Source organism: Sander vitreus, chromosome 13, assembly GCF_031162955.1.
Source record: "Sander vitreus isolate 19-12246 chromosome 13, sanVit1, whole genome shotgun sequence".
Lineage (NCBI taxonomy): Eukaryota > Metazoa > Chordata > Actinopteri > Perciformes > Percidae > Sander > Sander vitreus.
The window spans coordinates 3825702-3848397 of NC_135867.1; the positions used below are offsets into that span (position 1 = coordinate 3825702).

The 22696-nt window shown below is 39.6% G+C and overlaps 2 protein-coding genes and 1 non-coding gene across 3 annotated transcripts; 2 read left to right on the forward strand and 1 right to left on the reverse strand.

Moving 5' to 3' along the window:
- Window positions 1–3003: 3003 nt before the first annotated feature.
- On the reverse strand, window positions 3004–3115 carry trnal-caa (transfer RNA leucine (anticodon CAA)). The gene is made up of 2 exons: window positions 3078–3115; window positions 3004–3049 (listed from the first exon to the last, which is right to left on the reverse strand). It is a non-coding gene; the product is annotated as a tRNA-Leu (tRNA).
- Window positions 3116–3340: 225 nt separating this feature from the next.
- On the forward strand, window positions 3341–5696 carry cox7b (cytochrome c oxidase subunit 7B). The gene is made up of 3 exons (XM_078266569.1): window positions 3341–3450; window positions 4415–4530; window positions 5485–5696. Exons 1-3 carry the CDS (start codon window positions 3414–3416, stop codon window positions 5566–5568), a joined length of 237 nt encoding a protein of 78 aa, XP_078122695.1. The 5' UTR covers window positions 3341–3413; the 3' UTR covers window positions 5569–5696.
- Window positions 5697–6413: 717 nt separating this feature from the next.
- Window positions 6414–22502, forward strand: pgk1 (phosphoglycerate kinase 1). Its single transcript, XM_078265294.1, has 11 exons — window positions 6414–6608; window positions 9227–9277; window positions 9389–9544; window positions 10848–10992; window positions 13950–14053; window positions 14148–14267; window positions 16237–16351; window positions 19827–20006; window positions 20088–20265; window positions 21583–21681; window positions 21803–22502. The coding sequence occupies exons 1-11, from the start codon at window positions 6544–6546 to the stop codon at window positions 21841–21843; spliced, it is 1254 nt and encodes a 417-aa protein (XP_078121420.1). The 5' UTR covers window positions 6414–6543; the 3' UTR covers window positions 21844–22502.
- Window positions 22503–22696: the final 194 nt, after the last annotated feature.

Sequence of the window (22696 nt, forward strand, 5' to 3'; positions counted from 1 at the left end):
TAAGTTTATTTGGAAAGCTTTAGTAGGCTTGCATTGCCTGCCCCAATATATGTTTTATGTAGCCTGGGAAAACCCTGACGAACTTCGGCAAATTTGAGATTTGCTCTCAGGGTCTGGGTTCAACCAGGCTGTTTTAGGAATAAGACTCCATTCACACCAAATAAGGTGTTGCGGTGAAAACGTCAGTCCTCCCGTTCATTTGAATGTGGGTAGTGTATTTAGGCGATGCCGAAAAGTTGAAACAAAATCAACTTTTGAGGAAAAGCAACTTGACGTGGCCAAACGGGTGACCTGCGATCAAACAAAACCCAATGGAGACAGAAATGGCTGACGTCTGATTTGGTGCGAACGCAGCCTGAACACCCAGGCTGAAAAATCCAGGAAAATATCTTTTTAAGAGGATGCTGATGAGCTGATGTAAAGATTAAAGATGTCAACACATAAACACTGTTAAACAGATCTCTTTTGAGCACTTTTTCTTGATAAACATTTACTTTATTTACCGTTTATATAAGGTGTGAACTGTCCCCAATCTTCAAACACATGAGGATGATGACGTACAGATGTTTTTGTAAACCCATCAAATGTACCTGCTGTTGTAAAATCTCCTGTTTGTTGATACATCCGTCTGATTTGATGAGTGTGGATTTCGTTTGAGCCACTCCACCACTTCTTTAACTAATACTGAGATTTGTTTTTGGCAGATTTTCTGAGTGTAATACAATGACAATCCAGGTTGTTTGCTGCAGATCCTAACTGTATAATCCATTAACCATCGAAGTAATTTATCAAGCAAAACATATTTACCATTCTCTGGTTTAAGTTTCTCAAATAATAGAAAGTTTTTGCTTTTCTTTGCTTTACACATTTATAATGTGAATCCCTGTCAGATTTTTTTCGACTGTAGGTCGAACACATAATGTGCAATGGTGTCGTGGATGCAGAAAGTGATAATACATGGACCCCTTACTTGCGTGCAGTACTGTTTGTAGTGCTCACAACTGTAGTTCATTACATGGTGTAAAGGAAACATGTCCAAAAGTTCAAAGTACAAGAGAAATGGCTTAACTTGGGAAAACACTACAAAGGCTCAAGCTGCTGCCACTTAAGGTGAATTTCAGAAGTGTGATTCTCAAAATCATAATTTAATTTATTCCCCATTCAGTTAATGGTTTGTTTACGTTCTTTTTGACACTGAAGTGGTGGAAAAGAATCATTTATAACGAGGCCTCTGTTGCTTTCAAATTCTTGTCAGCTAGATAATAATAAAAAAACTGAGATTGTTATTCTGAGCATTTCTTTCAGCTATATTTTACATTCCGTGTTCCCAGGCTGCAAATAATAATAAACCAGGAACTTTATTTTCCCCCCACAAATGTGTCTATGAATTGTGCAGAAACTTTGTTTGCAAGAAAATATTAATTTGTAATCCTGAAGTTATATGGAAGAAGTTAGTTTTAATGTTAAATGTGTTTAATTGTCTGTTAATATTTTTTCTTCCCCACCATCGTCCACCAGATCCACTGGACAATTTCCATTAAAAACACATTCAATGAGGGAATATTTTCAGTATGCATGTACATACAAACTAAATGTCAATGTCAATGTTGATTAAATAAAGAAAACTACAAAATGAAGTCAGTCTGTTTATTTCAATACTTCTATAAGATTTGTATTTACCATGTAATGACGGAAATTGAATGAAATAATATGACCTGTTGATGCAACTCACAGTACTCATACTTTATGTTGATTCTAATACTTGTAGTTGTAATAAAGTGTTTTTACTGGTATTACTACTTTTACTTTTTACTAAAAGATCAGAGACTTCTTCCACCGCTGTGTAACTGACGTTAGTTACGGTAGTTAATAACTATTTTTTTCTTTTCACAAAATGTATTATTAAAGCATCTCCGATTTAAAAAAACTATTTTATTTCATTGTATTTAGGAAATGCTTAAAAAATATAAGAAGTAGTAGTCGTAAAAACTTTTCTCTACACAATTCAAATCAAATATGACCTTTAACGTTTAAAGAAGTCATGTTTTGTGCTTGTTAGTATTTGCATAACTGACTAGTTTTGCAATATATTATTTTTTATATTATATGATATACCATTTAACATTTGATATTCTGTGTTATACTGAGGTACTATATTATTATTATTACATTGCATTTCATGCTTGTTAGGATAATTATCAAAGAATGGACAACATCACTGGAGTTCTCTTGAAAGTTTGTTTACTTGCAGCAAGTAGAGTCAGTTTACAGCACTTCAGCAGAAGTACAGAAAATGAGTGAAGATTGTTCGCAACAGTGTCTTTTTAAAGGAGTCGGAGAGTCAAGTTAGTTATTCGGTTCATGCAATCAGTAGCTTTACTTCTTATCTCTGGTCAGGCCCGGCATCTCCTCCACATGATGCGCTCTGCCCCCACGGATACATCATGTGCCCTTTGCAAGGTCGCTCAGCTTTCATGATTAACACATGAAAGACAGAAATACTAAAACAGCAGTTCGGATGCAAATGGGTTAACAAAAACTGAAGCAGAATAAATAATAATAAATATATATTTTATAATAATAAAATAAAACAATGCTGTATCTTATATCCCGTACTATACTGTTCTAGATCATACTGTATATTGTGTTAATATGTTATAGGTCTATCTTACCACATTATAGTAATATTATGTTGCATATTATGTTGCTATATTAATGCAGGCATCACTAAGTATCATTACACATTATATTTTATTCTCCCGTATGCTAACCACACTACTGTCACTTTACCTCATAAATTTGTCTTTTATTATGTCTCTGTATAGTTCTTTATTCTAGTTCTAGTTGTATGCCTCTTATTGTTTTTACTTCCCTCTGTACCTGTACTTATTTCTGTCGTTGTGATGCTAAAACATCTAATTTGTCCTCTGAGGATCAGTAAAAGGTTTATTTCATTGCTGTTGTTATTTTTAACCATACACGAAAACAACAATAAAAAGTATATGTCAGAAGTGGGATTCGAACCCACGCCTCCATTCGGAGACCAGAAATCCCGTTTCAGCGGAAGGAGCTTAATCCTTGAGTCTGGCGCCTTAGACCACTCGGCCATCCTGACACGGTGCTTAAAACGGTTGTCTGTTTGTTTTTATCCACATACAACCACAGTTAGTCATCATATAGTTTGATATTTCTGTAACAGTAACGACAACGAATTACGTTGAGTAATTCTTTCTTTTGTGTAATGTCTGAAAGTGCACATTTCACTTTCGTTTTCACCTTTTTCAATCTAAATTTTATGTCGGCGGATGCTCACACTGGCAATCGTAATTTCCGCTAACGTTAGCTACGTGTGGCGGCCATATTTATTACACTTCCGTTCTTCAAGGGTATCTGAAGGCACCAAGCAAGACAACATGTACCGGTTTGCTAAAGCTGCAGTCAACGTCAGCGGTAAGAAAACTAGTGTTTATATAAATGTATGTTATCTGTGTATATTTATGCCACTCGACAGTTTAAATATCAGGCGACTACAAGTTTGACAGTCCTTTGTGTGGTGGGTGACCGAGGTCAGGCTGCTAAAGTTGCTAACCAAGCTAACATTAGAAACTCCCGCAATAGTCGTGATATGTCTTAAAAACACAGTTATTTGTCTAATTAATACAAAACTGTGGGGAAGCAGTGGACATTATATATATATATATATATATATATATATATATATATATATATATATAAAATAATAATTTTAAGAAAGGGTCTAATAACAATTATGGGACATTTCACTGCCCTGAATTTCTGTGGAAAGCAATGCAATGACTTGCACAGTTTATCACAACCCATAAATTCGGGTGGTTTTATAGAGCATACAGTATTTAATCCAGGCCCCAAAACGTCTTTATCGCATTTACAGTCTCCACATCTACGCACATCTTTTGAATTATCATATCTGTACATTGAACATATTCATTATTTATGCTTCACGATGTGCACCTTTGCACAAGGTTGAGGTAGTCATTGTCTTGCACATTCCTGCACAAAACTGTACAGCTTTCATTTAAAGTATGTATTTTTACTGTGTAACTATGTGTCTCCCAGTTTTAATTTCCACAGGACATTATTGCACTTTTTTATTAATAATACATCTTGAGTTTATCAAACTGATCAGCCATTGCACAGCAGGTAAATGCATATGAAAAGTAAGCATGGCATACAGATAAAGAGAAACTTTTAGAGATTATTTTGTCTTTAAAAGAAAGGGGCAAGGCATTCATAGTCAGTGTGTTGTAAAATGGCTTATTTTACCGAAAAATCATATTGTTAATACTTGTGATTGCTGTGATGTGCATAAGGGGCGGAGGACTTCAAATGGTAATAGTGCAGTATATTCATGCTACTGTGTTTTGTTGTCGTCCAGGTCAGGCCGCCAGGCAGGTGAGGCATGGATCCTCCGCCCCCCAGGACTTCCACGCTAAGTATGGCAACGGTCTGATGGTTGGTGGAGCTGTCTTCTGCACGGCTGTGTGGTCTTACGTAAGTAGTGCTGTCCCGTTGGGTCGCATTCATTTATATGTATGGGTCTGTCCGAGGTTTCTTCCTAAAAGGGAGTTTTTCCTTGCCATTGTCGCACTTACACATTCATGCATGCTCTTGGGGGAATCACTGGAATTGTTGGGTCCTTGTAAATTATAGAGTGTGTACTCTATCTGTAAAGTGTCCAGAGATAATTCCTGTTATGATTTGACATTATAAATAAAATTGAATATATGTAACTTTTATTTTCATTTGTGTTTGTTAACATACAGTATAAATGAAAAGTCATTCAAATAGTACAAAGCTGCACAACCGAACAATAATAATATCCTCTATGGCAATTGTAGTTTATTCAATGGAAAAATAAACTTTGTTACTGTAAAGAACATAATATGGCAATGAGAATAAACAACAGTAATGATAGTATACCTCCAGGGTTTTAGTGGTGGTGGAAAAAGAAGTTTGGAGTTCTGGGATTCTAGTCACAATGCTGAAAACCTTAAATTTAATTCAAATAAAATGCGTGGGAAATTGCCAATATTACAGTTTATCAATGTTCAAAACCTCCTTGAAATATGATGTGCTTCATAAACTACAAAATCCCCCACCAGTTACCCTACCTGAGTTGCTGCATCTGGCGCTTTTCGCCGCCCAAGACGATTGTGATTGGTTTAAAGAAATGCCAATACACCAGAGCATGTTTTTCTCCTATCCAGAAATATTGTATAGATGGATGGATGGATGGATGGATGGATTGATGGATACTTTATTGATCCCCAAGGGGAAATTCAAGAAGACCTTCCTCGGTTGGATACTGTTTCTTTAGTCTTTATCTTAACTTTGGCGTGAACTTGGATTTATAGTTGAATTTCTTTGCAATAACATGGTCTTTTTAAGAGTCCAAAAAAGTGTGTAATTGCCCTTGGAAAAACCAATGTTCCTGTCTTTGTGCAGGTGCTGACTCAGACTGGCATCACCTGGAATCTGTCACCTGTTGGGAAGGTCATGCCCAAAGCGTGGAGAGAGGCCGAGGAGTAAAGAGCCTCCATGACAGACTTCCATCCCACCTAATAAACCTTCTGGTTGTACAGATGAATAACAGTGAATGCCTGTGTTTATTCCTACATGTTACTTTGTCCAAATAAATTAAGTGTGATTCTACTGGTCATTGTTTCTTTTCTTTTTTTCAAGCTGTGTGAATTCTCGGCATACAGAAGCTACCATTACAGCTCTAAAGTCAAACTCTTAGTAGGTTTTTGGTTCCCTAAGTTGACATGTGTTAAGATGATGATAGAGTTGAATTTACATCTTACAAGTGAAAGCCATGCTTTAAAGATTTTACCTAAATGAAAGTACAGATGTATAATCAGCCAAATGTATAGAATATTATAATTTTAATTAATCACTAACACATTTAAGAGCATTTTTTGTGATTAACATTTAAGAGAGTTTAATGTAGTTCATTAATGTGGAGCCAATTTACAATACTTTCCAAATCCCATCGTCTTGTTGGTCTTGTCAGGTGACGAGTGAAAAGTAGTATAGTAAACTGCATCATATATAAAAATGTTTTTTATGATAAAAGTAACTATAAAAGTCAAATGTAGTGGAGTAAAAAGTACAATTTTGGTCTCTGAGGTGTAGTGAAGTATAAAGTAGCAGAAAATAGAAACACTCAAAGTACAAGTACTTGTAGTGTATTTCCTGCCTTATCTTTGAGCTGATGAAGTCTTCAGGGAGCAAGCCCAATCCAATCAAAACTGTTTAAACAGCAACAGCAAAATGTCTACGTCAGAGAACAGACAGCAACCAGATCCAATCGAATACAAGGCTGTCATCCCGCTGTAGCCAATCAGCAGCGGGGTGGGGTGCGTGCTCTGTGACTGTCGCCGCCCTGCCGCCGTTCCGCTGCGCATTAAAGGTCACTGCTGTCACTCTGTAGCTAACCACCGAAGGAAGCGGAGGAGTCCCAGCAAAGGAAGGTACAGGAAAGAACCGGCAAAAACAAGCAACATGTCTCTGTCTAACAAGCTCACCCTGGACAAGGTGGACGTCAAGGGGAAGCGGGTCATTATGAGGTAAGCGGATATCGCCTAGCTGCCCGAACCAACGCGGAAATTGGATTATTCAACGTTTGCTAAACTAGCTAAACGATACCTGACATTTCGGAGATGCTCCGCTCTGCAAACCTTTCAATCATGTGGTTACAAAATGCGTGGTATTCCCACGGTGACACTAAACTGATGATTAACGGTGTTACTTGTTGGCTGTCACGTTTCTTTCCTTCCATGTTACAGTACGTGCCTGTGGGGAGATGCTGCATGGATGCAACCGCCTGCATCCGGCATACGTTAGTTAGTCAATCTTTTGAGGTGCAGTAACATCATTGTAATCTAAATAATCCATTTAATACATTTGTGACACACTGCATTGATAATCTGAGGGATTTCAGTAGTAATCCAGCTATTGTCTTTTTGATTAATGTGTAATTTGTTAGTCTTTTAAAAACCTTTTTTGAAGTATTGACATTTACAAATTCTACGTTACAGTACTTGAGTAGTGAGTGCTACTCCCACCACGGAGTATCTCAACATTGTATTTTAGTCAGTGATGGAATGTAACTAAGTACAGTTACTTAAGTAAAAATTTGAGGTACTTTACTTGAGTATTTCCGTTTCATGCACCAGCGTTATACTGAGGTTTTAATCCCTTCCTATTGAGTCTAAGAAGTACAATTTTTTTTTTTTTTTTTCCCCCAGCTGAGAGGATGGCCTGGCTGAAATTAACCCAAAGTATTGTTTAAAAAAAAAATAATAATATTAAGGTGCCCCTTCAACTTATCTATTTTATTTTAGTAAAGTTTCTCTTGATATTTTCCTGCGGGATGTTTCTACAGAGTGCGATGGCCATTGACGATGGAAGTGCACTTGAAACCGACACCCTCTGGAAATGTCAGAGGGCCATTTTGGTTGGCTCAGTTTGGTGATGCAATGACAGGCAGCATAGGACAAGGTCCACCGGCAGCAGCAGCCTCCAGTTCCCACTGCTCAGAGTTAAAAGGTCAAATTCACTCCATGTTGAGTTAGTCTCAGTGTAGAGACAAACCATAATACGATACGTTACTTCATATCACACCCAGGGCCTGCCACAGCATGCAGTGTATGTGTTTTATGAACTTGTAGATGGGGAGGCGTTTTTCTCAGCTGCTGGTCCAGATTTAAACGGAAGAAGGCGGGAGGTTGCTGTAGAGACCTGGCAGTGTCTGACAGAAATCTGTTCAGATGCCAAATCCAATAGAGGCAATGAACTGACTTCCTGGAGAGGCGTCACATCTGCTCAGCCTTCACTGTAGCAGCATGCAATGTATTTTTTTTTTTTTGGGATCTTAGATTTGCCGTTAACTAACCTAGAACTGCAAAGATTATTTTTTTTTATAAATTAATTATTTGTCAACTATTAAATTAATCGCCAACTTTTTTTGATTATCTGTTTGAGTAATTCTTTGGGGGGAGAAAGTAAAACTTTGCATGATTCCAGCTCTTTAAGTGTGAATGTTTTCTAGTTTCTTCTCTCCTCTGTGACAGTAAACCGAATCTTTTGAGTTGTGGACAAGACATTTGAGGACGTCATCTTGGGCTTTGGGAAACACTGATCCACATTTTATAGACCGAACAACTGATCCATTAATCGAGAAAATAATCGGCAGATTAATCCACTCTGAAAATGATCGTTAGTTGCAGCCCTAAAGTTATTTCAAGGTTTAAATCATCCACTGAGCTCATTGGTGCAGCTCTGCCTCTGCCAAATATGCGAGTCGAGTGTGTGCTTGTTCAAACGATGCAGCAACAGATGGAACGATGTAAGAACGGAAAACTACTGCAGTTGTTGGATGGCACGGGAGCTGTTGAGCCACTGAATTGCTGACTGTTGGGATTCAGGCTGAAGACAATGAGTTGGTGTGCGTGCGTACGTGTGTGTGCGGATCATGTCTCAGTGCATCAGGTCCTCAGACAGAGGGAGGAAGGAGGTGCTGACTATGTAACTGCCTGGAGTACGAGGGACGTCTCATGAGCTGCCAGCGTGCAGCGCTGCTTGTGCAACCAGCTGAGTGGTCCGAGCAACACTACCAGTATGTGTAGACTGCCTTTTGTACTGATACCCAATAATCCTACAGCTACCAGAATGCAATGCAGCAACAAAACAAGTTGTGTAGTGTAAAGATTGCAGGGGTGGATATTTTTCCGAAATGGACGCGTGCAGTTGGATGCACTTGCTCAGAAATTAGTGGCATAATGCTTTTGAACGTGGTACTCAATTTCCATCCACTTAAAGATTTAATACTTTTTTATTTTTTTGCAGATTTCCCGTTGGGGAAAAAACTCCCTTGACCCATTTCCTCCAAAGTATTTTCCCTATCTTTTGGATTTATAGTTTTGCTTGGCGGGGGGGTGGGGGTAATTTTATTCAACATGAACTGCTAACTAAACCGTTTTGGTTTTAGGATTTCTTGTCAAAAAGCCTCGCTCTTCGCTGATGGTGTTTGACTACATGTTTACTTCACAGCTGGAGAACACCAGATGTGCGTTGTAGAAAATGGAAATATGGGAAATCGCAAAGGGACGAATAATGTCCGTAATGTATCGAACATCTCAGTAGGCCACTTCTTTCTGGTAATTTAAGTTTTCTTCTCTTTCAGGGTGGACTTCAACGTTCCAATGAAGGACAAGCAGATCACAAACAACCAGAGGTGAAGTCCATTTAATTTCTAAAGCATCTGTTCTCAAAATAACAATGAACGATTTTATATTTGCAGCAGAGCACACAGGTTCTTTAAGGGAAGAGTTTGTTGATTTTTCAGGATCAAGGCGGCCGTTCCCTCCATCCAACACTGCCTGGACCACGGAGCCAAATCCGTTGTGCTGATGAGCCACCTGGGCCGCCCTGACGGAAACTTTGTGCCTGAGAAATACTCCCTGCAGCCCGTCGCTGCCGAGCTCAAGACCCTGCTGGGGAGGTTAGTTGATCGACTTAATAACACGTTTCCTTCTTTCATTTCTTAAAGTAGGGATAAATTGTACATCAAATTCATACCTGGAATATTTATTTATATTTTTGTATTGAAGTTATATATTATAAACCACTATAATAGTAATTATACGCTGACAAAGCACTGGAAATTAGGATTGTCTTGCTTTGTAGTAGGGATGCCACAGTGATTAAATGTGAAAGCACAGAGAAGAATATGATAACTAGGGCTAGGCAATATATTGATATCATGATATGAGACTAGATATCATCTTAGATTTTTGGATATCGTAATATGCCATAAGTGTTGTCTTTTCCTGGTTTTTAAAGGCCTCATTACAGTAAAGTGACGTCATTTTCTGAACACACCAGACTGTTGTAGCTGTTCTATTATTTACCTTTACCCACTTAGTCGTTATATCCACATTACTGATGATTATTTATCAAAAATCTCATTGTGTAAATATTTTGTGAAAGCACCAATAGTCAACACTACAATATCGTTGCGGTATCGACATCGAGGCATTTGGTCAAAAATATCGTGATATTTGTTTTTCTCCATATCGCCCAGCCCGAATGTTAACATAGGTATAAAATGGGTGTTAACCAATTGGGCTGTTCAAAACCACAGGCTCGCTGTGTATTTTCCCGTCTTTATTTTCTCCGCGTGAATCTGGCAACAAAATACACAATCTATTACAAAATAATACAAATGCATTCTTTATTATGTAAATCCCTTGATTCTGCACTTTACTTTTCACTTTGACACCAAATCCTCCATCATCTCGTCAGGAGATGAGTGAAATCTGACTCCTGCTTGCAAAAATAATCTAAATGGGTTCAATTTTTCATTTTCAAAAAGCAAGCGATGGTAGGGGCAGGCATGTGAGCAGGTAAAGTAATCTGTGTATGCGTAGACACTGTAACACTGGTTACACCGACCACCACGGCAAGCCTACTTTGTAATAAATTTTTTTTTTTTTTTAAGTGAGCAATAACCAGTAAATGCTAACATCTGTGACCTAAGCATTGCATTTCCTGTGGCCTCTTCACAATAAAAGCCACCCTGTTGGTTAAAAGTTGGAACGCTTTTAATGTGAAGCAGCGGAAAGTGGGAAATGTTCAGTTTGCATTAGCAGGATGGCTGTAGTAGAGGTACAGTATCTCTCTCGTGAGCTTCTATCAATGAGATACAATTACCAAACGCATCAAACTTTGGCAGAGAATGAAGCATTAGAAATCGTTACACACACACACACACGTCCTGAGCGTTTTTTTCTCTGACTCTGCAGGGACGTTACCTTCCTGAAGGACTGCGTGGGTGCGGAGGTGGAGGCTGCCTGCGCCGACCCCGCCACCGGATCCGTCATCCTGCTGGAGAACCTTCGCTTCCACGTCGCCGAGGAGGGAAAAGGCAAGGACGCCGCCGGAAACAAGGTGAGGTGTCTCCCAGCCTGTTGTGATTGAGGGCGCATTTGAAGATGTTTGTGCAGAATTTGGTGCAATTTTATACTCTTACCCTGTAATGTTACATCTTATTCAGTCTCGGATCAATAAATGATCATATCGGCTGTAGGTTTTGGGTGGTTTTCCGGTCTGCCTGAGACACATCGACAATGTTGTTGTTGTTAGCAGCCCGGTCTCTCAATCATCCGTCTGTTTCACATGAAGTAGTTTTGGTGCTCTGTTTTGCCAGATTGGGCCATTTTCTGCTCCACTGAGCCACTTTGTATTGGATTTGTCAGATCAAAAATGGTTTTGGGCAACCGTTAATTCAGGTGCCTTAACTAACCCAAAGAAAAGTTAAAGGATACCTCCCAATCCTTTATATCAGCTCCTTCTGTCCTCTAATTAGTATAGAGCAGAGGTCTTCAACAGGGACTCTGGGGGTCCTTAGAGTCAGAGTTTTTTTTTCAAAAATGAAAATGTCTTAACATAATTCCAATTTACGAATAGCAAATATACGTAAATCCCCAGTGACGATAGGATTACTGGCCTATATGTAAGGTAGTCCCTAAGATGTCTGTGCCACATTAAAAGATGATTTATAAAATCATGCAATTAATAATAGCTTAGTATTCTATGCAAAAAATGGGTATAAAGGCTATAGGCTGCACACAGGTTATTGTAGGCCCAGTTTAATATGCAACTTCATTTTCTACAATATACTGTATGTAGTAGGGGGTCCCTGCTCCGTCTTTTAGTTAAGGGGTCCTTGGCTTAAATGTCGAAGACCCCTGGTATAGAGATTGACAGACATGGTCACTGTGTCCAGTCTGCTACAACTTGAAGAAAAAATGGACAGGGCACTGAGTTTGACTCAACCACTCAACTTCTAATGATGGTCACAGTTGACTGATTGACAAAAACGTTACAGCTTTGTAATGGAAGCCTATTAAAGGTTACTATTTGATCCTAAAAGTCCCCACAAAGAGTGAACCAAACAAATAATTATTATTTCATACTTAACAAAGGAAAGATTAAAAAAAAAAAAAAAATCCAAAGCACAACAATTAGGCTGCTTTTATGTACTTTGGGCAGTTTTTGGTGCTAAATCTGGTCACACAGGTTGTGCTTTTGTTTTTGCTGTATCACCTGGAGGAAAATGCACAGTCACTCCAGCTGCAGCGTCCTCCTGAAATAGCTGCATCACTGTCTGATGACATAGTAGGGAGTGGTGCAGAGACTCTGGCTGTGTCTGAAACCACCTTTTAAATTCTTGTTTGATTTACATTTGTTTTATTTGTAAAATACATCTCAAATGGAACAAAATATGTTGTCTTTAGCATGTAAACTAATTTATTTTCTTTATTAGATGTGTAATTTTAATGTGATACTGCACCCGTCAATGATGCTGATTCATAAGTGTCTGAAATCTCAATTTACTGCTCACTGTAGAGGAAAGTAGTGAATGAGTGATATCAGACACATTTGTGAACAAACAATTTCAGAAGAAGATTAAATCAAAGGAACAGGAAGAAAATTCAAAACAAGGCATAGTGTTAAAATGAAACTTATTTTGTAAGGCTGCCCTGCTAAGCATTGATGATTCAAACCATCAATGACGCTCCATGGTGCTCTAGGATTTTATAACTGATTTGCTGCTTAACAAGGATGTGAGGCCTCTTTTAGCTCGCATCCTGAGCATGCTATACCATGGCCGACCTTTCCCCCTGAGGGTAAATGTGCGTATTCAGGCCGTAGAGGATGCAGTGGATCTGCTATGAGCTTGAGTCTTTCTCATACATTAAGCTGAGATGCAGATGGTCTGATAAATAACTACAGATCCAGGCTCGGGACTGTCTGCAACGGATCAGCAGCTCTGACCTGCTGACATTTACCCTGAAGGGCCTGGCTGGACATGTTACTTTTCCTGTCCTGAGCGGCCTGCTTGGTATGCGTGGGTTGGTTTCTACTGTACTGCTATACTATATTGGACTTTATTTTTAGTTCATTATACAAACATTTCTCAGAGGCCTGAAATAATCTCAGAAGAGAAGTGTCCCAGCTCCATAGGCATGATACTATTAAGTGCATAATGCGAGCGTGGTTCCCTTTTCGTGAAAATTAAAAACCACAGCAGTTCATTTTTAACTGTAAAATCTGTAGGAGGGAACTGTTGCGTGCAGCACTCGTCTGCCATTTGAACGGCACAGAAGAGATCTCTTGACCTTTTCTCTTCCCTCCAGTCACAGTCACGACCTTAACTGTTAAAGTGCAGCAGGAACCTGATCCACAATGACCCACCTACTGACTCTCACACAGACACACATCAGTGGGGGCGGTAAGCCAGAGACATTTGCTGGCTCCAGTTTTCCCCAACATTGTGATTTTGCTTTGATACATTAACAGGGTGTGTCCCGATTTTTATATATATTTTTATTTTAAATCTAACATTGAACAAAAGGAGCTTTTAGCTTTCGACTGTGGAATTTAAGAGTGCGATCGGTGATTCCCGGTGGCACTATTTCACCATAAATCTGAAAGTGCGAGTTAACGCACATTAATTCAGGTTTTCTTTTGCCGTTTTTCTTCAAATTTGAAACTTTAATAGTGAAATCAATAGTCCTGTTAGCAACGGTTGTGATGTGAATATGGACGTTAGAAATTGGTTTAGTTAAAAACAAACTCATTGCAGGCATGCTTTGGATCTTTCATCAGGATGATAATGCAACAGGTGCAGCAGCTGCTCACAACAATGAAATTAAAGCATGAATTAATACTTGAATTTCAGTGTTTAACAATGTTGTTGAAATAAAATGGAAATATAACTTTCTTTACAAAGAATAAAAAAGACAACATCCTCGCTTGGAAATCAAAAGTCCTTTTATCAGTTGTTGCTTAACTCCATCCTCTTCATCTCTCACTCTTTTTCTCTCGTTTTTGTCCCTCAGACGAAGGCCTCCCAGGGGGATATTGACTCCTTCAGGGCATCTCTGTCCAAACTCGGAGACGTTTACATCAATGACGCCTTCGGCACGGCTCACAGAGCCCACAGGTGAGCAGGATGGTGGTTAATGGAGGACGGCAGCGGTGATAGCTGTGACGATGTGATGGTGATGTCTCCCGCTCCTTTTCCTCCTCTCTCCCAGCTCCATGGTGGGAGTCAATCTGTCGCAGAAGGCGGCTGGCTTCCTGATGAAGAAGGAGCTGGACTACTTTGCCATGGCTCTGGAGAAACCTCAGAGACCCTTCCTGGCCATCCTTGGAGGGTGAGAACAGTTCATTAAGTTTGGATGTGTTGCCAGGAGTTCAGACTGTAAACAGACCTGCATTTAAAGAAACAATGCAAGGACATGAAATACAATCTGGGAAGTCCAGTTTTAGCATCAGATCCATGCATTTAAAGACTTCTCAGACTCCTAACCACTGCACAGAGGGTTTTTTATTTTTCTTCTTTTGATCAAGGTCTGTTTATTAAAGATTTTTAGTGTATGCAAGATATAAACAAAATACAAACGGGTATAACCCACCCACCTACCAGACCAATGCCTCTAAATTAAAACTGGTTCATATTTTACCTGAAAGGAATGAATGAATTAATTAATTAAATAAATAATGGCATCTTCCTGAAATTTACAGAACCTTGGCAGCCATAGTTGGCACCCACCAGATTGGCTTGAAATGAATAAGAGGGCTGCGTTTTTTTTTCTTTTTTTTCTCCCATTTTGAACATAGCCTCACAAGAAGCTTTTCAACCCCAGTAGAATGTATATTTTGAACCTCCTACGCTGTGTTTGACATTGTGTACCGGCTGGTTGGATTCCTCCAAACCAAACCAGGCTACAAGCGTTAACACTGCCTGTTTTTATTGTCTGGACCATTTGATTTTAAAAAGTAAAAACCTCTTTGCCAGCGTTGTCCTCTCGTGTGATTTACATATCCTCACAATTCAGCCTTTTTTTTCAAATACCCAGGTGGCCGTCCAGGAATAGCCTATAAGCACATTATGTTATCTGGGGTGTCTCAGTACAACTGCTCTTTAATACACCGTGTCTGTGAATTGTCCTTTTTATGTGCTACTCTGTCTTTTTTATAGGCCCTTGGGGGCAAATAGTTACTTGACTTGAAATTAAGTTTTTCTACAGTAATTTAGCTGAAACATCGTATTTTGTCAGATGTTAAACGGGTTCAGTGACAGAAACTACACTGTTAGAATTCACAATCATGAATATATCTGTAATCAATGAGGTTAGAGGGTATAACACAATCTTTACTTTCTAATGCAATAAAAGCAACAACATGCTGCCACCTTATCCAACTTCCTGTGATTGTATGTGTCAGTGCTGCTGCAGGCGGTTTTAGATTTGTTTTGGTGTGTTGGTCTGAGTTGTGGCGTCCCAGTTGGGTGAGTTCAGAGGCAACAGCGGGCGAAGCTGCTGCTACAGACGCTCGGTTTAACCGAGCTGCCGGTGGCCACATGTGGGTTTTGGCCTCGTGTCAGAGTCCATTTTAAAGTGCATTGTGTAACTGTCACTCCTGCTCGGCGTCAAGCAGCGCAACCAATCCCCTTTTTCCAGGACAGAGGACATTGATCATTAGTGTGTAATGATCAGCCAGTGAAGAGTTCGGTTCATTAGGCCGCAGAGAAACGGATAAATCATGTTTGATGGCTGTAATTCGGGTCAAAGATGTTTTCATTAATGATTTGTTGATGCACAGTTAAGAGTTGGATTTTTTTTAATTTTTTGGTGGAATCGTATGTGTCCTTATTTATGATCCCAAGAAAATTGTTATTCAGTTCTCTTCTATTTTTGTAAAGCGTTTTTCATATTGTTACCACACGGTTTAATTTCCAACATCTTTTTGTTAGATTTAGTCATACATTGTTAATTATGCCATTTTATGTAAGGCAATTATGCCATTTTATGTAAGACGGAAAATGAACGTTTCATTAATTGCTGGATTGTTTTAGTCGTTTTGAAGCAAATGCCAAATTCACCAGTTCAAGCTTTATTTTTATTTTTTTCTGCTTTTCTTTGTCTTATAGGACAGTCAACTAAATATCTTTGTTTATATATTTAAACCCAGGTCAGATATTTTATTAGAAGTGTTTAAACCAGTTCAGTGCTGCATGTACAGATCAGTCTATAGCACATAAATACTTTTTTTTTTTTTTGCGCTCCACATGTCTTTCTTATCTATACTGATGTGTGCCACCTCTGTCCGTCTGTGTTTCAGAGCGAAGGTGAAAGATAAGATCCAGCTGATCAACAACATGTTGGATAAGGTTGACGAGATGATCATCGGCGGCGGCATGGCCTTCACCTTCCTCAAAGTCCTCAACAACATGGGGGTGAGGGAGAGGTTTTTTTATTTCACATTCTCAACACATATCTACATTGGGCAGTGAAATGCTTTGTTGCCCCCTCCAGTATTTGAAATGTATACAACAGAGATTAAATATTAAAGACAACACATTATGAATAACTTTTACAGTGAATCATAAAAGTAGTGGTTCTAAAACTTTACTTTTTTTTTTTTTTCAGCCCAAAACATTTTTGGTAGAGAAGGGGGGAAACGAACCTAAAGAGGTACAACGCTGCGTGTGTTCAGGCTGAACAACAAACGTGTAACTGAAAAACACTAAAGTCTAGCCTCCATTTCAAATGTCTAGAATGCATCAATACATTCATTTGTTATTATAGTAACAACTTGTAGTAAATAAGAGTCACCAGACGACACAATCTTCTGAACATAGCCATACTGAGAAATGCAGAGTTGTGTGGAGCAGATAGTCTTAATTATCTTTGTAGCAACTCATTTGGTAATGGCTTGAATGTAACGGACGTTTAATATCAAAGTTACGCACTAAAGCTTTAACTTGCTTGCTTAAAGAGGCGCAATGCAGTTTTGGCCATTTCTTTGCTGTTTTCTGGCTTTTTGTTGGCAGGTTTCTCTATAGAGCCCCCCCTACAGCTTCAGAATAGATATTTGGCAGCTCCTATGTTTACTTGTGTCTGACTCCTCGCTCGGTCATTCTGCCGTTTCCTCTTTTTCTCTGTTCCTCCGTCAATGCTTTCCTAGCTTTCTGCTTCTTTTTTGCCGGCTCAGCCATGACGATAGTGTGAAAAACTGTATCGATACCTTGTTAGCCGGTTCCTGAACTGGGCGTATGTGTGCAGTGCCGTGAAGCAATTTGTTGCATCGCGAGACCTGCTATCACGTGATACTTCCTGACGCTGTGGCCGGCGGCGCGCCTGACGAAAGTTGCAAGGGTGGCGTTTTCCGCTCACAGGCGCTAGGGGGGAGCGAGACGACCAACATTCAACTCATAAAAAGTCATATAACCATTCCAATGACTACGAAGCTGTTCAGTTAAGGTAAATTAAGCTAAAAAAGGCATAGTTCCCCTTTAAGCCCTATTCGCATGAATCGGCCATGTCTGTCATTTGTAAAGGAAAAATTCCCCCGCAAATGACCTACCACTCACCGAACACCCAGGTCCTGTGATTATTAGTTAGCAGCAAAGTTTCATGATTTGTTCTTAGCTAATGAACTGTTAATGATATTGGTTAGCTGAACATGCTACATTAAGGTTGCAAGGTTCATTTATTTGTCATTTTATAACAGAGTTGCACAATAGGGGTTTGGAAACAAAAACAAACTTTGAGCTAGCAAGCTACATGCTGAAAATGGTACGTTTTTGAAGAGAATTTGGATCACGCAACAAGGCAGGCCTGCTTGGTCCCTTCGGTCAATGATTGTTTCCTGTGCACCTTTTGTCCCTTGTCAGGAATGAATGGACGACGGAGGATGCCAGAACCGTCCGACGCAAAGCCAACGTGCTTTTCTAATGGAGCTGCTGGGCTCACTGTTGACTGTTTCTGGTGTTCAAACAGTCTTGTGAAACTGCTTTTTGTTTTGTTAGTTTCGCAGCTGAGATTGAGAATTGTGTTCATGACCTGAATTTGACCTCAGACAAAATGATTTGAAAAGACAAGCTTTTGTTTTGTTCACTCAAATAACAAAAGAGCATGTTTTCTCACTTCTCAAGCGGTGTCTAGCCAAGGAAATAGTTTGGTTTTATTTTTACAGATTTTGAGATATCGTCATCCACAACCACTCCAATACAATGCTCACGGCACTGAAACACAGGCAGCAGTGTCTGATTGAGGTACTTTAAAACCTTTAGCGCCAAGAATCGTACTCCTTCTCCAACACACAACTCTCATACAAAAAAAACATATAGACATGATACATATATTTTTAGATTGAGTGCGACTTGCACTTCCTGAGGATGTCATTATCTCTGATGTACACCATGAATAAATGTTGATTTAGATTTGTTTAGAAATCATAAAGAAAAAGACGCTCCATATACCTCAAGAACTTACTGAAAAGTATCTTCAGTTTTAGGTTTTCATTACAATCAAAGTAATGCAGTGATAGCTGTCTGTACACCCATGGGTACACTGCAAACAGGAACTGCTAATAGCCCATTCGGGATACTTTTGATTGACTCCATGGCAACATTAAACTTCCTGTTTACATCCCCAAAAGCTGGATCTGCCCCAAAATGTTTGGAACTGTAGTTCCGTGATTATCTACCACATACAAGGAAGATAAAGAAGAAGAATAATAGGAGTGACACTAGCCTTTTTAATATCAACTTTTTGTTGGTGTGTAGGGTTGCACTCTAAATATTTTTAGACATTGCTGAGGCTCAGAATGGTTTTGTCTGAAGAGTGGCCCACAGTCCGACTTTTAAAACCCCCACTCTGAATAATCCACCATTTGTTTCGTAGAAAGTGGTCCCAGAGCAAATTGGAGTTCCTCTAAATCATTTCTAGAAGTTCGTCCTTCTTTTTCTATAAATCAAATGTCACCACAAACTATTTCATTCTCCTCCATTGTAGTGAGGTGGAGGCAGATATCTTAAGAAATGGACAAATGCAACATATTATATTTGCATGGCTAGATAAAACTACAGGTGCCGTGTGGAAATGTGTTCTTTTGTAATTTGGGGTGAACTGACCCTTTTTAAGAAGGGGGGGAGCTGCTTTTTGTTTGTAGATCAAATTTAGGTCATGAACGTGAAAGTGTTTCCTGGGGGAGTTGAAATGTGATTAGTTTTTATTGTCACTCCAGAATGTAGCTTCTTTTAGTTGAACCAGCAATGTGTTCTAGAATGTTAGAAAGACGACCAATCACTGAGCTTCCCAGCATGTTCCTTACCTAGCAACTAGTCAAATGAACATTCTGATTGGAGGAGACACAGGTGGTTTGGTTTTGTTTCCTGGGACTTTATTTCTTTTCCTTCCATACAGACAATTTGCAGTGGTGTTGGGAACGTTCATTTTGACATAAGCATTCAGGTTTTTACGGTAAAAATGTTTCACTGTCAAAGGATTATTTTTATTTATATTTTTTAATTTTTCAAACAAAAAATAAATCTAAAAAATGAAGCGGCACTAGTAAAAGGTTTTGTCAAAATATACCTGTTACGTGGCCGGTTAGCTCATTTGGTAGAGCGGGCGCACATATGTCGAGGTTTATTCCTTGACGCAGAAGGTCCAGGGTTTGAGTCCGACCTGTGACAGTTTCCTGCACGTCTTCCTTTTTTCCAGGCTTAACAAAGTTGTTGAACACATCAAAATTAAACAATTCAATTTGTTTGATCATCTAAACACCAGAATTACATGCATAACTGTTTTCCTCCTGAATATCTTTGAATCTGCCAACCTCTAAACTCTCAACTGAAGATGTTTGCTTCAAGATAAATGAGATATATAAAGATATGATAAATAAAAATGTTTCTCTCTCGTCAGATCGGTACCTCCCTGTACGATGAGGAGGGGGCTGCCATCGTCAAGGACCTGATGGCCAAAGCAGAGAAGAACGGCGTCAAGATCACGCTGCCCGTCGACTTCATCACCGCCGACAAGTTTGACGAGAAAGCGGCCACCGGCACGGCAACCGTTGCTGACGGCATCCCCGCCGGCTGGATGGTGAGAAAACAAGATTTATCTCGATTTCTTTTCACCGTTTTTCTTGGCTTCTGTTTGGGTAATGATTTCTTTCCTCTGCAGGGTTTGGACTGTGGACCAGAGAGCCGCAAGGCCAATGCGGAGGTGGTGGGCAGGGCCAAGCAGATCGTGTGGAACGGCCCGGTTGGTGTGTTCGAGTGGGAGAACTTTGCCAACGGAACGAAGAGCATGATGGACAAAGTGGTCGAAGTGACCAAATCAGGCTGCATCACAATCATCGGTGAGAGACAAAGTTACAGCATATTCTCACCAGACTGGCATGGTCAAAAACATTATCCTTAAAGGTCCAGTGTGTTACGTGTTTAGTTGTTCATTATCAAAATCTGTGTTGCCCATTCACAAACCTTTTTCATGAATATTTACCACCACCATCAATTCCAAGTATTCCTTTTGGCTTGAAATTTTACATTTGCATTCACATGAACTCATGGATGTATTAAGAACTGGGGTAGGCGCGCCATATTCATGCTCCATCTTGAAATACGTTAGCCGGTAAGGGACATACAGGACATACTGCTCCGCCTTTTGCGTTTTCGCTGTCACATGATAAACTCACAGCTCCTGCTAATACTGCTAATGCTGCTAACGGGTATCGTAGCTTCCCGGCCCCGGCAAGTTTGAAGAAGGAAACCTGGAGGACCACACATATTCAAAATCCAAATTCCTCCTCCTTCGCCCAGAAAAAGAAAAAGGAGATTGAAAAGAGCAAGAGACCGGCGTCCTCAGAAGAAAGCGTGAAGGCTACCGTAGCTGTAATACGTACTGTGAACTGTGTGGTGCGAGAGAGTTGATTGCGATATATGATCTCAACGCTAGATGGGAGAAATTCCTACACATTGGACCTTTTTTAAAACACTGAAATGTCCTCAAAAGGATGCATCTCTAAATAATATCAGCTCTGGGCCTCCCTTGATCACGTTTTACAAATCACGTTATCAAAACAAGGTAAACAAAATGTCTATTATAATAGATGTAGTATTTTATTGAGCTGCAGTGGAGGGACAATAACCAAGGGACCATCACCAGAGGCCTCACGATATGATATCCTCATGATACTTATGGCATGATAACGATATTATTGCGATTTATTACCTATTTTTCCTACTTCAAATTTTTGCCAATTTCAAATAATGTCCCCAAAAGGAAATTTTGTCAACATCAGTTATATCTAAAAAGATACATTTCTCAGTTTCATCTCACTTCAGTTTTATTGCTGCAAAATGGAATTGTCAAGCAGACAAACTGAGATATATAGATGATATATAATCTCTCTATCTCCTTAGTTGGAACATTAGTCTGTTTGTACAATGCAAGGCTGCAAATCAACCGGTTTGCTCCGGTCATTTCTTTTCCCACGGAAATCCTTGAGCTGAGAGACTCCTGGTTGAGCTGCTGTTAGATGTGCGGGGAGCCATGTTTTAAATTAAACAAAACGCATGCCTATATTGTCATAAAAATAAATACAGCCTGAGGAAGAGGTCTTTAAACAGGATGTTGTAATTTAACCTTAAGTCGTGTATGATTTGTTTGTGTCCAGGCGGGGGCGACACCGCCACCTGCTGCGCCAAGTGGAACACAGAAGACAAGGTCAGCCATGTCAGCACAGGAGGCGGCGCCAGCCTGGAGCTGCTGGAGGGTGAGGCACAGAAACATGATGATCATTCGCACAGAAAAACACCAACATGAACCTTAACTCACTGCAAGGTTTGTGTTATTAAAGCATGAAGCTGACTGTGCGTTTGCTCTCTCTCTTTCAGGTAAAGTCCTGCCAGGTGTGGACGCACTGAGCAGCGTCTAAACTTCCCATCAGCCCGCTGGCGTTTGTGTGAATGTGTGTGTGTGGAAGTGTGCGTGTGTGCGAGAGGTGTGTAACTACTCCAGTTTACTCCTGAAACCTTACAAACGCACCTGCTTTACCAGCCATTTAATCATCTATACAGTGATTGTTTTTAAAGTAAAACCAGAGAAGAATTTACTGTTGATGCTGTCTGTAACAAGTTCTGCCTTACTTCAACACGCAGAGGAATCTCTAAAAGTCAAACTGCTGCAAATAGAAACCATTAGATCAAATGGCTTATTGAGGTGGATGTTGTCGATTGCTCAGATGATGCATTTTCCTGTTGACCTGCTAAATTAAACGGCTGAAACACATCATTACTGTCCCCTGAATCTGGGTTTACTCCGACCGTTTACCCCTTAAGCACTTAAACAACGGCTCCTGTGTGAATGTGTGTAATGGCTGTGTCACTTTTGCATACTTACCCTTTGGAAACGTCACTGCACCACCCTCCGTGTGTATACATACAGGATATATATAAAGAAACGTTTGTCTTTTGTGTGTACGTAGACGTTATGTCTTTAAATCTGGTCCTTGGTTTCTGAGCTGCTTCATACGGACATGATGTGTAGATCTCACCTGATCTGTTCAGATTAATAAAACCGTCTGTGAAAACTTCACTGTCGCTGTTTCCTCATTTTAAGTCGTAATCAGAGGGTAACTCACGATACAATGGTGTCATAACACAGTATTATTCAGTCATCCGTCAACTCACTGAAAAAAAAACTCCTTTAATGTCATTATGTAACAGATTTCATAAAAAACAATGTATAGACTGTATAATAAAAGTAGTCTCGCTCATTCATCACATGAC

Excerpts from the sequence above, each read along its gene's own strand:
- cox7b (XM_078266569.1), top strand. The coding sequence starts at position 3,414 with ATGTACCGGTTTGCTAAAGCTGCAGTCAACGTCAGCG. Across the intron at positions 3,451-4,414 it reads AGCTGCAGTCAACGTCAGCG|GTCAGGCCGCCAGGCAGGTG; the intron begins GTAAGAAAACTA and ends GTTGTCGTCCAG. Across the intron at positions 4,531-5,484 it reads GCACGGCTGTGTGGTCTTAC|GTGCTGACTCAGACTGGCAT; the intron begins GTAAGTAGTGCT and ends GTCTTTGTGCAG.
- pgk1 (XM_078265294.1), top strand. The coding sequence starts at position 6,544 with ATGTCTCTGTCTAACAAGCTCACCCTGGACAAGGTGGACGTCAAGGGG. Across the intron at positions 6,609-9,226 it reads GGGAAGCGGGTCATTATGAG|GGTGGACTTCAACGTTCCAA; the intron begins GTAAGCGGATAT and ends CTTCTCTTTCAG. Across the intron at positions 14,268-16,236 it reads TTCCTGGCCATCCTTGGAGG|AGCGAAGGTGAAAGATAAGA; the intron begins GTGAGAACAGTT and ends TCTGTGTTTCAG.